This window comes from Solanum pennellii, chromosome 12 (genome assembly GCF_001406875.1).
Source record: "Solanum pennellii chromosome 12, SPENNV200".
NCBI lineage: Eukaryota > Viridiplantae > Streptophyta > Magnoliopsida > Solanales > Solanaceae > Solanum > Solanum pennellii.
The window spans coordinates 78,810,379-78,829,532 of record NC_028648.1 but is presented as its reverse complement, the minus strand read 5'-3'; the positions used below and the strand labels follow the sequence as shown (position 1 = coordinate 78,829,532).

The window sequence follows — 19,154 nt, the reverse complement described above, 5'->3', positions numbered from 1 at the left end:
AGAAGCTTCGGGTGAAACCCCTAGAACCTACGTGGATCCACCCCTGGTCCCACCATTTCATTAAGGCATATGTTCCTGTTTACAAGTCAACTTTCAGGAATTACGCGACTTTCTTGATTATTCATGTGTATTAACCCATGGATTTGACACCTTGGAGCACCCAAATTTTTTGCTTGAAAAACTTTATGAGGACTTTTGTAATGAGTTGGGGAAGCATTACTTATAGTCCATTTCTTTAAAGCCTATTTTCACATTTATGAGTCGACTTTTATGAACTACACTATTTTCTTAGTTTTCCGTGTGTCCAATTTTTTCCCTGAAAATACTTTATGAGGACCCAAAAACTTTTTTTGAAAAAACTTTATGAGGGCCTCCATGATGAGTTGACTAAGCATTACATATAGCTCCACCATATTTGAAGGCTTATTTCCACATTTACGAGCCAACTTTAAGGAATTATGCGGCATTCTCGATTTTTCGTGTGTATTAATTCATGAATCTGGCGCTTTGGAGCACCTAAGTTTTTAGTCTGAAATTTTTTTATGAGGACCTCAGTAATGAATTCAGGAAGCATTACGTATAGTCCACCATTTTAAGACCTATTTCTCACATTTACGATCTAACTTTTAGGAATTACGCGACTTTCTTAGTGTTTCATGTGTATTAAATTAGCCCAAGGGTCTGACACCTTGGAGCATCCAAAAGAAAATTTCTGAAAATTTTTTATGAGGACCTCTGTACTGAGTTGGGAAAACATTACGTATGGTTCTGCCATTTTTAAGGCCTATTTTCGCATTTAGGAGCCAACTTCTAAGAATTACCCAACTTTCTTTGTTTTTCATGTATATTGGCCCACCAATGAAACCTTAACGTTCTTGAAGAATTCTTGATCTTCCTCTTGTCTTCTCTTTTCTTCCAAGGCCTAAGCGTTCTCAAATTTTCTAAAACTGAATTGGGACTTGGTTTTACCCCTAATAAACCCCTAATACGAATTAGGAAATATTAGGGTGAAAAAACTACTTTACACTTTAAAATCCAGATTGGACATTCATCTGTCCAACATCCCTACTTTCGAAAGAAATATCTCCCTTATACGACATTGAAAATGCGCATACTCGGCTTTGTTAGAAAGATCTTCCCAAGGGCTTTCCAACCACATAAAGAACTCATCCTAACTTCTTATGAGCTGGGAGTTATGACCATTTGAAAATGACCAAAAAACTCACTTTTATACTTGGAAAAATTTTCAGATTTCCTTATTTATTTCCAAAAATAATTATTCTTGGTTTCTTAGCTTATTATTAGTTATTTCTAGTTACGAGATGTTACATTTATGAGCCAACTTTAAGAAATTATGCGATTTTCTCTATTTTTCGTGTGTATTAACCATGGATATGGCGCCTTGGAGCACCTAAGTTTTTTACCTTTGTAATGAATTCAGGAAGCATTATGTATATTCCACCATCTTAAGGCCTATTTCTCGCATTTACGATTCAAATTTTAGGAATTACACGACTTTCTTAGATATTTCATGTGTATTATTTAGCCCATGAGTTTGGTACCTTGGAGCATTCAAAAACTTTTTTCTGAAAAAACTTTATGAGGACCTTCGTATTGAGTTGGGGAAGCATTACGTATAGTCCTACCATTTTTATGGCCTATTTTTACTTTTATGAGCCAACTTTTGAAAATTACGTGACTTTTTTTATGTGTATTGACCCTTGGATCTGGAGCCTTGAAGCACCCAAAAAGCATTTCTAAAATTTTTTATGAGGACCTCTGTAATTGTTGGGGAAATATCCAGTATAATCCCACTATATTTTAAGATCTATTTTCGTATTTACAGTTCAACTTTTTGAAATTACGCGACTTTCTAAGTTTTTGTGTGTATTAGGCCATGAATTTGGTGCCTTAGAACACACAATAATTTTTTTTTAAAAAAAACTTTATGATGATCTCCGTAATGATTTGGGAAAGCACTGCACATGACAACCAGGTTTTAGGGTGTTAACAAACTGAATATTTTTTTCCGCTTTTATATTGTTCTTTCTTTATCTTTTCGTTGGTTAGAGACTAAGTTGTCTTGGTGGTATAGACAAGTGTCATCATGCCTGTTTTGAAATATTGTTAGTTGGTTAAGGGTTAGCGTAGGTGCGACTCACGATGGTACAGATCGTGACATACTGAGGAAAAAACTAGGTAAATAGTATCATATATTTTAATAATTAAGAATATTAATTATATGAAGTTACAATTAAATATCTCTATTACCTTTTAATTAGTAATAATAACTCAACATATTTATGTAAATATGCGACTTTTGTTGTTTCGATTCAAATATTAATTAATGCAAGTAATTTCCTTCCAAAAATAATTATCTTAAAATGAAAAATATTTTTTTTAGGTAATTGTTCAAAAACATATTGCAACAACATATTTTTTTGTTATTTTATGAAATGAGTGCAGGCGTTAAATTGAGCTTTTGTAAGCTCCGAAACAGACTCCAATTACATGTGTGAAGCATCGTATCAATTCAAATCAAACAAGTGAGGAAGTCATAATCTTCATAACTAGCTTTCAATTAGCGAAGGGAAGAGGCAAAACAAGGCTTTCTTCTTTCTTTCAGAGTGAGAAAGGGAAAGCAAACGAATCGAAGCGGGGAGGCTCGTAGACACTACTAGTGCAATGACTAGTCTAATTTCTTTTCGTAGCATCAACGTTACCTCTATATCTCCTTCGTCTAGTCGAGATTCCCTAAGAGAAAGGAATCAAATCTGTAGTTGTAGTTTCTATACGTCAATCCAATCTCGCTTCCATTCATCATCCATTCTGAGGAAAGATTCTTGAATAACAGGCTAAGAATATTCTTATAAGTCCTTGTCCGTTATGATGCTCCAGTAAGAAAGTTCCTTACTTCAGCAAGTAAGGATTTTCATTTTAGGCAATTAGGCTGCAACGCGAGTACCTTTTTTTTTTCACTTTTGCTGCAATAGAGGAGATTTTCATTGGACTAAGTCTCGACGTGGCGGTGTACACCTAGCTCCATAGTTGGGCTAGTCACTGGCTAGAGGGCGATCGACCTACCAAATCGGAGGCAGCCGAGAATGTTATGTACAAAGGACCGAACCAAGGAGGATCCTATCCTAAAGGAGAAGGAGGAGTCAGTTTTCTTTGAAGATCGAGGAACATAGTGTTGGACTATTATGTCTTGTAAATTTCTCACATATACAATCTCAAACTACAGCCAAGAGGGTGGAAGTTGTGTGTTTACAGTCACTCTCCTATATCCTACAATAGCATAAGCATAGGCCCAGCCCAAGAAGCCATTGCTGAGCCCGTAGAGACCGGAGCCCCGCTTGGAAGGGCGAACCAAGGAACTCAGACTGTGGAGCAGCAACCTGTGATCCGATATCTAAATGCTCCACTAAATATTGAAACAACAAGAAACCCACAGAGAACGTAATTATATTCCGGTCTCAATTTATATGTTATTATTATTTTTTATTAGTCTATCTTCAAAATTGAGGGAGCACGATATGAAGGTGTGCTTCAATTATATTTTATTTTTAGTTCATTAAAATAAAAATTTGGTGTTGCAGGGCAAATCGTAACATTACATTTGAGAATGTTCAACCAAGGGATCCTACCTCAAACCTTACGGACATAAATCTGAATTTGGGTAAGCAATTTTTATTTAATTTTACCTGCACACGTATCATTATTTCTTTTGGGGTTGAAAAATTAACATTTTTTTCATTTATATTTCTTAGGGTATAAAAGATACAACAATTGAGGAAAAAGACTGATCTGGCTACACATTTGAAGATTCTTGTTGAAAAAATTCTGAACAAATGTTAGCTTATGATGGATTTGTTGAATTTATGTTTTATTAAACTTTTTAGTTCCTTTATGGGAAGTGAAAGGGATTGAGTAGACACATATGACGCTTTTGAGATGGATGTTTAGTAAACGGTCATCTTTTATCTTTCTTGTATTTTATGAATCTTTTGAATTCTGATAAGGTGGTTTCTTTGAACAAGTTGAAATATTTATGAGAAACATATGTTAGAATACTTATCATTTTGAACTTTTTAAAATTATAGTCTAATGTTGGTGAAATCAAATAGTAAGTCCTTTTCAAGGAATAGTAAGTCTTTTGGAGATTAATCTTGATTCATAGATCTTGATTATATAGAGTTCCTCTTAGCTTGTATTATAAAAATATGCTCCAGCTTCACATATAAAACTTGACATCACCTTTTGTTATCTGTTTGTTTGGATCATAGCAATAAACTACGTTGTTCAGATTTTTGACAATTGTTTTTGTATTCATATCGAATTCTTTAAAATGCATTGATTTTGAAATATATGACACATATATATATATATTAGCTTTATCATGCATGTACATCTTTTTCTTGGCTTATCCTTTATATTATTAATCTATAATATTATGCAATTACGAAAAATGATACAATGAATTATTGCAAGTGCAACCTTTGACCCCTTTAGTGATAACCTCTCAATTGTTCCACTACTCACGATGCCTATTATGTTTAGGTTGAAATGGTTACTAGATTGCCCCTAGTTTAATCTCTAAGTCAAGCATTCACGCACCAAACTAGCCATATGTCGTATTTTTCCACATGATACAATACAAGAATAATTTTCAAACGGATATATATACACATTAACAAAGATTATGAGAACCGTTACTGATATTATTTAATTATCATTGAATTTAAGGGTGAAGCTACATGCAAGCTAGGGGGTTCGAACTCCCTTCGTCGAAAATTAGACTGTATATGTAACGTTGATTTATTAATTTACGAGTATTGTTGTATATATTCAATAATGAACCCTCTCGGCATAAGCTAAAAGCTTGTTTCAGTGATTAACTAGTTCAAGATTCTGTCAAATCTTTTTGGTTGTGCGAGTCCGATTCCGGATAGCATGGTGTTGCTACTTCCTATTAGAAATGAATTTTATCTACCTACTTATATTTGATCAGACTTATTTATATCTGATTTAACCTGACTCATTTATATCTAGTTCAACTCGTCTCCATCACCGATTATATCCAGCATCACTATAGACTTTAGCGATATTGCTACTCTATGAAACATATTTATCGATAATTAAACTACTATCGCTAATTAATTGCTGATTTTTGGAGTAGTACAATAATCCAAACAGAGTATGAAAGTATGATAGATTCTCTGTTTGGGGTCAAATTGCTAAATCTAAAACTTAAGGGACATGATTGCAACTTTTCATGTTTCTATGTATTTGTGTTGTAGTGATTTTACTGCAAGTAAGAAGTGTCCTTTTCCAGATCATTAGATTTTGCCAGTTAGATTCAGGTTATAATAATCCTAACCCTTTTATTTCAAGATTCTTTCTATATCAATCAAAGCACATCTAGGTATTGATTATTCCTTTTTTTTTTTGGTTTTATTGTCACAAATTATGATCTGGGTTCTTGTAATTTTTGTCAGTTTACATCAATTTTTTTTTTTAAAAAATCATTTTTTTGAAACTTTCAATATGGAGAAAATTGTGATGTGGGTTCTTGTTATTTTGGTCAGTTTGAATCAAATTTAGCTGTTTTAGTTTATAAAGTTTGAATCTTTATGGTTTATTTGGATCTAATTGTAAAGGGTCATGTTGATTTTTTAAGTGCTTTGTTCATTTCTTGTTTTTTTTTTTTTAGGTATTTTGATCTGGCTTGTTTTTGTTATTTTGTTCTGTTTTCTTGATACAGTGAGGAAAATTTGAAGTGGGAATTTGTTTGTGTTTAGTGGTTGATGAAAATTTGATTGTTGAATGGCTGTACAAGAGCTGGTTGAGATCAAATTTAGGCTTGCTGATGGAAGTGATATTGGGCCAAATAAGTATGCATCTAGCACTACAGTGGCATCTCTCAAAGATAAGTTGATTGCACAGTGGCCAAAAGGTTGTGAAATTTCTTCACTATTATACTTTAATTTGCATATTTTGGTGTTTAGCTATATTCAATCACTCCTTTATTTCTTCATTAGTCTGTGATTTCTGGTATGATTGGTGACTGCAAGGGTCTTTTGGTAGTTGGTTAGAGTTACGTAAGTGTTAGTAATATATTACAGAGATTTTTACATATGTAGGATTTAGTACCAAGATAGCTCGCCTCCAAACCAGCTACCGAACGACCCCTGATTGTCGTATTAACTAGAGAACCTATTTTATTGCTTCAATCATAGTAAAATGCTTCGAAATGAAGAATGTATAAGTGGGCATCTAAGGGTGTGGCTTAGTAGTCAATGACGTGGTTTTAGCACCATGAGGTCTCAGGTTCAATTTCCAGCAAAGACAAAAACCACTAGGTGATTTGTTCCATCTGTGCCACTCTTGGTGGATAGAGTTACCCGTTACTTGATACCTGCTGCTGGTGGGAGGTGACAGGTTTTCAGTGGAATTAGTCGAGGTACGTGAAAGCTAGCCCAGTCACCACAGTTGTTAAAAAAAAAGGAGAGGATGCATAAGTGGTAAGGGGCCATTGACTTCTTCTTTTGTGACAATAGCTGTGATGTTGAATAAGGAACGAAATTTGGTTACCCTTTTGCTACCACCCTGTTGAAATTAAGCTTAAGGAGCTGAAAGTTCTCTGGACCAACAATGCACCACCTCGGTTCTGCTCCATCTTGATTACATACCACATGGACAGTGTGACCTTTGTCCTGGTATGTTTGTCAAGTTTTATTGCAGAAGCAATTATCCATCAGCTTGTTGCCATTGTGCTGCTCTAATTGGATTGCATTAGGAATTTCTTTGTAGTTGTGTGTGGAACTGCCCGGGAAATGATTCCGCACAAACGTCAAGATGACGAAGACTAGATCTCTTTGAGAGAAACAATGAATGGACGAGGATTGAGACTGAGATTTTGGCGCCTCCTCAATACGAAGATGGGTTCCAAAGACTATTGTGCCAACAAAGTTTGTCTAGCAAACTTCTGCAACTTAGTTGTATAGTCTGTCCTTTTAACTACTAGGGGTCATTTGGCAGGAGGTATTAGAGAAAATAATACATGTAAGCTTTAGTATTAATTAGTCTCTTGCCCATCTTTTGGTTGTTCAGCGCATTTCTTCGTTCTTTTGCCATGCCCAGTCTTGTGAGCTCTCTGTATAACAGGAGGGGAGCATTCTGATACTTGAATGGTTGAATAGATAAATAGAGGAGATAAAGGAAAAGATAAAAGCAGGCGATAGAATTTTAGTGATTAACCTGCGGACTCCATGGGTTTTACATTCGAAAATCCTTCATTCAAAATATCAATAACAGTTCAAATGAAATGTTTTTCCAATACATTCCTTATTTATAGATTCCAGTTAGCTTATGTTAGAAAACCGAACCCGACTCTCCTCCGTACCAAAAAAAGAAAGATGTTGGTTGAAGACTAGACTTTATTTTTACTGCAATACCTACTTTGAGTTGAATTCGTTGATTTCTTCAGCAACTAAACTGCTTCAGCATGACTACTTATTCTGAGTTGGATTATTGTCTTCGTCACTTGTCGAGTATCTTTCCCAGCCTCCACTTCTCTTATTTACACTCTCCGTTCCAGTTTAAATGTCTTGCTTTCCTTTGTAGACTAAACCAACATCCAACATGGAAATTTTAAGACCACAAGATTTAAAGGACTACACACATCTTTAATGTAAGACCACAAGATTCAAAAATCTCCCTTTGTTTCTTAAACATTGTGCCTACTCAAACCAAGACAGCTAGATTGCAACGGAGGGAGTAACTCACTGTTAAATTAGCTGACTGCAAAGAGTTTTGCAACTAAGTAGCTCCAACACTAGTACTTAAATTCTGAACTTGTCAAGTAACTATAATAGTAATTTATCACTAGAGATTGAAACGTCAAAAAGATTTTAACTTGGAGAAATAGATTGATTAGGTTTAAAAATGAACTAGCAAATGAGTGGGATTATGGAATTTATATGGCTGATATGATGGAGACTGGAGAGAGCTCACACAAACGGTGTTGAACTTCAAAACGTAGAGCGATCTAAATACTCTTATTATTTCTGGCTTCAAAAGGGACACTTCCTTGTATGATTAAATGGAAATTTTATGTTGTCAACTTTTGACGGTATCGTTTTTCTATATTCTTTACGTTGTTGGGAAATAATAATCTCACCCAGGAATAATACTCACGAATAAATAGCAAGAACAGGGGCCAGTAAGGAATTGCCACAATATTATTCCTGGGTGGGATTATTATTTCCTGCCTCTTTCACATAGGCTCTAGAACAGGGGCCAGTAAGGAATTGCCGCTGGTCTGAATTAGCATAAGGTGCCATCAATCGATAGAACATGTGAGATCTAAAAGCGAAGACACTTGCAGAACAGATGAGATTATCCAATATCAATGACTAATACTCCCTCAGTTTCAATTTGTTTGCTTTTTAGTCCGTTAAAAAGGAACTCTCTATTTCAATTTCCCCCACGACATGTTTAAGATCGCAAAATTAAAGGACATTATACGTATCTTTAGTTTAGGATCACAAGATTCAAGGACATTTTGATACATTCTACATATCTTTACTTTGAAACCAGAAGATTCAAAAGTTTTCTTTACTTCTTTAACTCTGTGTCAACTCAAAACCAGTCAAACAAAGTGAAATGGAGGGAATATTATTTATGTCAAAATATTAGTTCTAGAACTATGAATTGTTCTTGTGTTTCCAAATCTTCTTGTATGTAATTGAGCCAATAATCTAAAATGGATGAAAATTGAGCCACATCCACATATTATTTGTTTCTTTGCTCTAAAGCCAAAGAGAATGTATGATTCTCGCTACTCTTAAGGAATGAAAAGGATAATTTCAGACTAATGTTTGCATTGTCGGGTTTGCAACAAGTGCATGTCATATGGTGCTGCTATTTTCTCTTCTTTTTTTTTTTTAAATTTCCGCATGTCCAGAAAATCTCAGTAAGCTCTCAAACGTTTTCTTTACCAAGCATGCCTCAAATAACTCGGCTAAAAGATCTTACTGTGGCAGATAAGGTTAATGGTCCAAGGACGACAAATGACGTGAAGCTTATAAATGCTGGAAGGATCCTTGAAAATAGTAAAACTCTTGGTGAATCCAGACTTCCAGCCGTTGAAGTTCCAGGAGGTGTCATCACTATGCATGTTGTTGTACGGCCCCCCGTTAATGATAGAAACAATGGTAAGTTGCTATGTATTACAATGAACGCTCTAATGCATTGTGCTGTCGTCTTTTAGAGTTGTGCTGTTGTGTTTTAGAGGTCTTTTAACAGTATGCATAGACTAGATAGGACCTGCATTGAGTCAGCTAAGGGATCGTTTGATAGCTGGTTAAAATTATACAGGTATAAGTGATGTATGCATCATTATTCTATCTTCTACCCCACATTAGTTATCGAAATTCCAAGCCACATGTCGTATTAATTTTATACATGAATAACTTATTTCCTAACTAGCTACCACACATTGTTTAGCTTATATATACCAATCCAGCATGTTCCACATTTATGCATCTGTGAAAGCTTGTAAGACATGTTTTAGACTTGTGATTTCCGCTGCTTATGAGTTATTAACTAGCTTTGAATGTACGTTATGGGTTTGCTTGATTTAGACTAGTGGCTGCCAGTCACTAGGCCTTAGGAGTTTGTATGATGACGAACTTAGTATCAGAGCACTAGATTAAGTGATTCTCGAGTCCTGAACTTAGTATGAAAGCGTACTGAATACATTTTGTTTACACATTTGTCACAGATAAGCTGAAGGATGATTCGCTTAAAAAAGGCGGGTGTGCTTGTACAATCTTGTAATTCAGTAATGGAATTGTTCCACTTCTGTTATATTTCATGGTGCTATATAATTCTCAGTTGGAGAGTCTTTTTTGGATGCATTAACAAGTAAAACTTAGTGAAAAAAAAGAGAAAAAAGATGTAAAAATATGAAAAAGTTTGAAGATAAAGATACCATTATGCTCCTAATTTTTTGATTCATACCATGTAGTCTTTTGGTATATATGCTAGAACTACAGAAAGGGGAACACTTTATTTTGTGAAAGAAAAATAAATTCCACGTCAGCGATATATGTCGAAAATATTGTTTGAATTGGTTGTGTGACTTTGTAGGTGAAATGAAAATAATTGAGTGACTGAGATATTGATTAGTTGAGTGTTTCAAAACAAAGTTTAGTGACTTTTTACGATAGAAGTTGTTAGTTGAGTGACTGTTGAGAGGCGTTTCTGTTACAAAATGAAATTGAGCGATCAAGTATTTTCCTAAAATTGACCATGTTTATAACTGTAGGTCCTTTTTCTGAAAAATAATTTGGTACGTGAAATTCATTAATCTGACTAATCTAGTATCATGTCGAAACGTTTACTATGATTTTTTCCCCTTCAAAACTCGAACCGAAATATCCTAGTAAAAATTGAAGGAATTTCAATTATTACATTAAAAAAAATCAAAGTTTACTGAGAAATTAGTTTACCATGATTATAGAGTTTAATAATATTATTTCAAAAAAAAACATTTGGACAAATTTTTTTGACGACCTTGGCGGCGAAGTAAACATTTGACTAAAGATTAATTCTTTTGGTTAGACCACTAATGATGTGTATATTTTTGAATAATACAATAGTAACAGTAGTGCACCATCAAGATTATGGAAAAATTAAAAGTATTTTCAAAACCCCTGTTTCTACTAATTTGTTTATCTTAGTTATATGAATGATGAGGTGTCATGGTGATGGGCTATTTACATATTATATTGTGTAAATTGGCAAAACTGGATTATAAAACTAATTAATGTAATGGAGAATGATTGCAGACAGTAGGATGTGTTAGGTACGGAGGAAAATATTTTCTAAACTTTTTCATGTTTGGTTGGTTTAAATGTATTTCACATAGAGTTGAGCATTTTTCAGAACTCTTTTTCAACCTCATCACCTACTTCCATCTAGACTCGAGATCGGACCTTGACTCGGGACACGACTCCCAAAACTGAGCTGGGTGGGGCTCGGGGTCGAGATTCAGGGTCTGGAGTTGAAACTCGGGGTCGGATCCTAGAGTTGAGATTTACGAATCAGGGCCGATTTGGGTGTCGGGTTCTCTATCACAGCTTGCATCGGGAACCAAGTTAGGGTCAGGAGTCGGTTCTCGGGTTGGGGTTGGGAGTCAAATCTAGGATCCGGGTCGGAATTGAGAGTGAGACCTCCAGTCAGGGTCAAGAGTTGGGTTCAAAGGTTGGGGTCAGGATCAAGAGTTGAGTCTCACGTCTCAAATTGATGTCAATGATATGGTCTCGGGCTGGAGCTGTCGGGTCAGGTTTGGGTATCGATAATATGAGAGTTTGTTCCCTGGTCGAGGTCAGGGTCAGGGTTGAGGCAGGATAGAATGTCAGGTCTAGATGTGCCCTCTCAAAGTGCATGCTCGCTAACTCATATAATCAAAGTTTGATGTAATATTTATATATTATGCTTAAATCGAAGTAAGACAAATACATAAAAGAAAAGTACCAAGTTAAAAGGAGAGTCTAGACCAGACAAAATTGGCATCTATAACATATTACAATTGTGAGTTTAACAAGAGAAATGAATTTTGTTTATTCAAAAATCTTAATCAATGACCACTTTAACAATCAAACAATTACACTAATAGAAAATCATTACATAGTCATTTTTGACAATTATGTACCACCTTTATAATCACATATTACAGGTTTGCTCCTTGCACTGCTAAGCAATTTTCTAGTAACACAACTAACTTTCTTCCCTAACCAAGAACAACATGTTCCAGAACCACAAGTCTTGTTATCTTCCTCAACAACCAATTTCTTGTTAGTCGTTTCGATTTTCGATGTCGTTTTCATCTTCTCCTTGTGAAGTTTTTGCATGACATGAATTTCAGCAACTTGTGCCATGGATGCTCTATGTTTTCAACAAATTGAAGTATTTACTAATATTGATAGTTGTGACATTATTGTTTCTTCTATTTATTTATACTAATAATATTAATAAACCTAGCCTGCTTGGATAGCAAGGGAACTGTGAGAATATTGTCATCATTTGGTTAGACTATGGTCCACATACTAGGTGACCAAGTATTTTCCTACATTTGACCATGTCTACAAACTTAGGTTTTTCATTTTATTTTTTTTTAGTTTAAATTTGAAATTACTGATCCAACTAATTCAACATTGTGTCAATCGCCTAGTACCAAAAAAATTGACATTTTTGATTATTTTTTTTCTAAATTCAAATATGAAATAGTGAAGAAATCTCAATTATTTCACCAGATTTCAGCGAAAACAAAATTTTTACGTCGTAGATTGTTTTTATAATATTAACAAGAAAATAAGAACACTTAGATAGACTTCTTTACAATCTCGGAGTGAAAGTAATATCCAGTTTGTCTCAATTTATGTGACATATTTTTTCCTTTTTAGTTCGTCGTGAAAAGAATATCACATTTTTATAATTGAAAACAATTTAACTTTATTATTCTCCTTTTATCTTAAAGAAATGTTGTATATCACTCAATTAATGGTAAAAGAGTATTTTAGAATTTAGACTATAGAATTTAAAAATCTGGTTTTCTCTCTTAAATGATGTGTCAAAATAAATAATGACATATAAATTGAGACGGAGAAAATATTTTTGGCTTATTTTGTTAGAACTACTAATTAATGATGTGTCCTTGTGGTCAACATACACAATAAAAAAATGTTTCTTTGGATATACATGGGGTTTCCTGGCAAGCAAAGATAGTAGGGGGGAAAAGACTATTAAATATATCAATTTATTTTATTAATTTGCTAAACAAATCAAGAATATAGAGTTTATCATTTAGTTCCTATCTATCTTCATTATTAATTATAATTATTTTTCAAAATACTAAATTTATCATACTTAAAAGACAGCATAGTAAATTTATTATTTTTATAGAGATAAAAATATTAATGAAAATAAATCGAAAAAATATCATGGAGGCATTAGGCACATGTATATATGAAATGGGACATAATTATCATTTTATTTTTAAAAAATATACAAGTCTCAAAAAGACAGCTATGTCCTTGGTAACTTCAACATATAATAAATTAAAATATAATGATAATGCAATACAATATTTATAATTATTTGAGATTAAAAATATATATTATGCCGTCAATCTACAACAATAAAAAAAAATAACATAAGGATTCGTTCGAATCGTCTAAGTAGTTAAATATTTACATTATATATAAGACACAACTATTCTTCTAATATATATACAACAAATAATGAATCACTAGATAAAAATTCTACATCTGTTACTGACAAAAACAACTACCTTTCAACGTCGATAGCAACAACATAGCCAACTCTTCCTCAAATGCATTATTCCTACTTCTTTCATCTTCAACTTTCATATGTTTCTCAAACACATTTTCAGATATAACAACATTTCTACAAAGTGGACATGTTGATTGCCCTTTCTCATGCATTAGCCATTTCTCCAAACAACTTTCATGGAACATATGATTACAATTGTTAAGCTTTCTCCCTTTATCTCCATACTTGAATTCTGATAAACAAATCGCGCATTCAAGTGATTCTTCATCTCTAATTAAACATCTTATTCTTCTACAAACAAATTTAGAGCTCTTCTCATCTATATTATCCTTGTACCTATTTCTCTCTAGTTGTCTTTGTCTATATGAATTCAAGTAAGCAAAAGTTGCTAACATGATGAATTTTAATAAATTAGATAACCATGAATAAAAGAAAGTGGTGATAAGTTCATTGAAATAAAGGTTTAGTTTAGTGAAAGCCTTCATTTTTAATTTTTTTTTTTGGTATAAGATAATGTTTTTAGTGGAATTAAAGAAGAGCTTCTTTTTTATAGGTACAAAAGGCATGTTGTTACTTTGAAAGATTTCTATGGAGTACAATTTTTTTAATGTTGTACTAATTTGACTTATTACATATATAGCTTCCTTTGTTGATCATGTGTTCTTTATTTATTTTATAAAACACATTTAGTACATATATGATATCTTTTTTTATTTAATTAATCGTTATCTGGAACTAATAATTTATCCAATTAATTTAAATTCATGTCATGCAGGGTCCTGTAAAAAAGAAGTAAATCCTATTAAAAGAAATTGCTTTGCAAATTCATGACCTCTGAATTTAGAGGCGAAACCAAAACTCTCAATAAGGGGGTGCAAAACCTGAAGAAATAGACACACGAAGTAGTCGAAGGAGATTCAATATCTAATCTATACCTACAAAAATTATTTTAACCACGTAAAAATAATATAATTTTTCGTCGAAAAATTGGAATGAACCACTTAGATATGATGGCTCTGTCATTGCCTCTCATTAATAATAATCGTGAAGTTATATTTTTATTTCATCACATCCCTCTAATAGTATATAGAGAATGTCTCACTTGTCTATCTTTATTGAAATAAATGATAGAAAGTAATTTAGGAAATGGGAATATTAAAACAACCAATTAGTCAAGGGGCCAAAGTATAGTCCAAAAAGAATATTGAGGTTAGTGAGAAATGTTTTTTTTGGGCCAATATATATAAATATAATTAATTATTATCAGTCTTATTTGGCTGACAGTGTGCCTGGTTGACTTTGTTTGTTGTTAAATATTAAAAAAAATTATGTCATTTGGCTGTTTTATATCACTAAAATCTAAGGGTTTATAAAATGAAATGAGAATTATCAGTCTCATGTTTAAATTTCACTAAAAATAAAAGTACAAATAGTATGTAGTGAAACTATTCGAGGTGTGTACAGATAAAAATTAGTCGAATATCATTAATTTCTATAATTTGAATCTGTTTGAATTTGAAAATTAATTTTATGAAACTTTTTAGCATAAACTTGAATTTAATCGAACTTCGAAATGAGTATAGACACTAAATAAAAAATAATAATTAAATTATTATAAACAAGAAATTTCGATTAATATAATTTTTCCCATTTTTTACTATTCCCNGTTTTGATAATTACAAAACGAAAAATCATAATAAAAACCAAGACTTCAAAAAAATTAGTCCTAACAATATAAATCAACAGTCCTTCAATTGAATAAACAATTTTAGAATTCTGTTAGCCTGTTGTAAAGTATGTGGTAGAATATTTTGGGCATGAAGTTTGGAGGGAGTTAGAGGAGCAGTACATGAAGCCTTATCGTTTTTTGACATATTTTGATCATTTAGGAGACGATTTATTAAAATTAGGCGATTTTTCTGTTTTTTATGTGTGTTGGCCAATAAAATATTTTGATGATATAGATTTCAGCAAAACTTTTACGGAACCCTGGTAGGGAATGGAAGAAGCAGTAGTGAAGCGTCACTATTTTCTAGACACGTTTTGGACATTTAATGAAAATTAAGTGATCTTCTCAATTTTTAGTATGTGTTATAGTTAAGAACGAATTCACATATCTAATGCTTAAACACCTATTAATCTCGTATCAAATTATATATACTTATATAAAAATTAAGAAATAATGTATAAGGATTAAAGCTGAGCACCTAGGTGGCAAATGGCTTGGTTGCTTCTAGTCTTGCGTTCGATCTACTAATTTGATTATTTTTTTTCTCTCTATGTTGGTTGTTCTTTTTTTTTTTCCCCTTTTGTTAACTTTTTCTAAACAAAATTTTATTTTAAAATTATTTGTTTTTCTTTATTTGAAATAATTTTTATTGTAGTTTCTTTTATTAATTTCTTCACCGTTATATTTAAATATGATTCTCTTTTTTAAAAACAAGTATTAAATTTGTGCACTTAAATTGTGATTGATAACTAAAGGAGCATCCACAACCTTAAAATTTTGGATCCGTCACTGGTTATAACCTATGAATATTTGGTGATATAACTTCTAAAGACTTTTTTTATATAATATTTACGGAACCCTTTTCTAAGTCGAAGCAATTCTGTGATATTTTTGCAGATGTCGTATTTTGTCACAAAATAACTAAACCTGGTAGCTCTGATCTCTCATTTAGGAGAGAGCCAAATGGCGTTGGTCCGTAGGCAGTTGGGAGGGCAATACGCGAAGTCTCACCATTTTTTGGACATTTAAATTGGTTGGGTAACTTTTTAACTAAAACATCAATAGTTGAGTGACTTTCTAAGTGAAATACTAGGCGTGTCAAATGGATGAACTAGGTTGAAATTGGAGATACTAAAATGAGTTGAATGAAATTGAGTCAAATGACCTGCTTTATCTTAATAATTTTAACATATTGTAATTTACATTTTATAATCACAATTTGAATTTTAACTCAATTTTTTTTTACAAGTGGATAGATAAATTTTAGAATGTATAAACATAAAATAATTAGGAAAAATTACTTATATGCATATAATTAGTTTATTTATTTTCTATTATTCCCTTCTTTTTTAAATACTACTAAAATCCTTTTTTTACTCCTTGAACCCAACTCCCAGATACATAACCTCCCATCTCCTAACCCACGTTTCTTTCTTCAATATTTTACTCCTGAAATCACGCCATATTTTCTCTCCCATGATTTTATCATTCAAATTTTGAATTTTATTTCTCTCTCCAGTCCAAGAATTTCACATTCCTTCTAGGTATTGTTTCTATTTCATTACTTTTGCTCAAAGTTTTTTTAAAAAAGAATCAAAATTTTAATACGTTTATGGAGGATCCTCCTTCATTCATCTTAGATATTATTCAGATAATATCATCCGACACTAATCATGTTTATGAACATGAAGACGTAGGTTGGATTGAGAATAGATCAAAAAATTGTCTGATTCTCTAGTTATGACCAATGGTGAGTATCGAGAAGGTGAAGAAGGATGTGTTTTCTTCTTTAAAAGAAAAAATTGGGAAAATCCCTAAAAAAGGAGTAGAAAAAAGTTATCATCCCCAATTTCTCGTTCAAATCTACTCGAGGTAATGAGTTTTGATCTTTTTTTTTTGTTGTTGTTGTTGCTCAAACTTTGAATGGGTTGTTAATTTGAATGTATGATTCATTACTGATAGATTAATGATATCATATTGTAATATATCATCATGTAATTTAATTTTTGATTCTTAAAACCCCAATTTTTTCATTATGTTAATCAATCAGAACATGAATGTTATGTTTAATAAACTTCATGATGTATCATTACTAACCTAGCATATATCATACCTCATGATCCCAAATATAGCAATCTATATCATACCTCATGATCCCAAATATAGCAATCTATATCATACCTCATGATCCCAAATATACACTATAAGCACAGGTAAATAGTTGATTGATTCCCAACTTAAGTAGCCATGCAATAATAATATGTATAATAATCACTAACAACACAAAATACAATTTTAGAACTGAAAATAACAAGAAAAAAATAATTAATGGTCCTTAATATGAAATTAAGAATGTTAACCAAGAAATACAAAGATAGATAGAGGAGGATGAGAAGCTCAGACTAAGAACAGATCGAAAATAAAAGAATCAAAATTAAACTTTTTTTTCAACAATTTGCATGCCCTTGAATCACAAGTCATTATCCTTTTTGACGGAACCATTCTCGCACCAACTATTTAACATGGTTATACACCATTATACAATATAGATATATTGTGTATACATATTGTATAGCAAAATTTGGCAACCCCGTATATTCAACTTTCCACATGACATGATTAAGACCACAAGATTCAAAAATAAAAAATGAAGCGTATATAGACAGAAGAAGGAAGTATGAAATGCTACTGTTTGTGTAAACAAATATAGGAAGATATACAAACAAAATCTTTCATGTGTTTCGTTCTCTGAAGTGGCCGTGAGTACATTCTGCTAACAAAAAATATAAAGAACTATCATTTATTTTGTGGATAGAACTTGTTGCAGGAGTCACTGCTGCTTACGAAAAAATATTCTGTGTTTAACAACTCTCTCTTTTCTTGACGTTCCTTGGCTTTAGATCGGAGTTTTTGCAGTATGAGAGCTTCCTTCTTGTTGAAATCTTCAGCAGATATTATGACTTCTTCTTCTTCTTTTTTTTGAGATTCCTTAGCCAGACGGGCCTCATTATAGGCTGCTACTTTTCTTCTTCGTTTTTCATTTGCTCTCTCTGCAATCTCTTTCATTTGCTGTCTCATCGTATTTCTACGTTCTTCCTCAACTTTTCGAGCGAGAGCAAGTCTTTTTGGGTTGGTGGCATGTTCCCGTGCCTGCAAGTCATCCATCATCTTCCTTTTTTTAGACTTCTCTGTAAAAGAAAAGAGCATGTAGCTTATTGTTCTTAATCATTCAGTCTTTCGTAGGGGTGGGAGCAATTGTCCTGATTATAAGATAAACGTACAAAGAACACAATAACACAAACTTAGAAGTACTGTTTGATATGCATCTCCATGAAGAATTCAAGATACACATTTTCTGAAGGAACAAACGTACGTTCAGACTTTTCTCCAGAACTTTGTTCTGCATGAGGTGGACGTCCATCCATGATCAACAAAAATCTTTGATATTTGAAATTGAACAGAAAATGTGAAGAAACTATAATGAAGAAGATGAAAATTTGAGAGAAAAACGTAGCAGGTTGTGGAGTCTACCTAATGAGGGTATTTATACATTCTCTTAAAGTAACTACCTTACTGATACATCCGTTATAACCAATTAACTGCCAACTCTTCTTGGTTGAGTTTGGCAATGCAGTCTTGAAGAGAAATGAAACATTAGACAATTTTGGTATTAAAAGTGAAGTAAATAATTTATAAATAATTATCTATACTATACGAAATTCATTACGAATATGATTCTTATGATAAATCACATTTAAAATCAGTGCAAAAAAATCATTTACATTAATATCGTATATAATTTAAACTCATGAAATTTACTTGTTATTTTACTTCATTTTACATCGTTGGAGTAAATACTTTCTTCCTAGTCATATAGTGTTTGATGGTTTTGCCTTTGACACGGATGTACACAACTTCAATAAATTACTTACTCCTAACCAATTTTATTTTATTTTTTGATTAATTACTCATAATTAAAGGGTCAAAATTACCCTTTAACTATTTGAAATAAAGTACATATACCCTTCAACTATGTTTTGATTCAAAATTACCCTTTCATGTC

General features: G+C 32.5%; 1 protein-coding gene across 5 annotated transcripts; it reads left to right on the top strand.

Moving 5' to 3' along the window:
• Positions 1-5,314: 5,314 nt before the first annotated feature.
• Positions 5,315-10,107, top strand: LOC107006065 (membrane-anchored ubiquitin-fold protein 6). Of its 5 annotated transcripts, none has more exons than XM_015204711.2 (4): positions 5,315-5,425; positions 5,765-5,956; positions 9,048-9,218; positions 9,788-10,107. In XM_015204711.2, exons 2-4 carry the CDS (start codon positions 5,827-5,829, stop codon positions 9,841-9,843), a joined length of 357 nt encoding a protein of 118 aa, XP_015060197.1. In that variant the 5' UTR covers positions 5,315-5,425; positions 5,765-5,826; the 3' UTR covers positions 9,844-10,107. The 5 variants fall into 5 exon arrangements, with proteins under 5 accessions (XP_015060197.1, XP_015060199.1, XP_015060201.1 ...); XM_015204713.2 differs by having other exon boundaries at positions 5,316-5,425; positions 5,802-5,956; XM_015204715.2 differs by having other exon boundaries at positions 5,338-5,363; positions 5,802-5,956.
• The last annotated feature ends 9,047 nt before the right edge of the window (positions 10,108-19,154 follow it).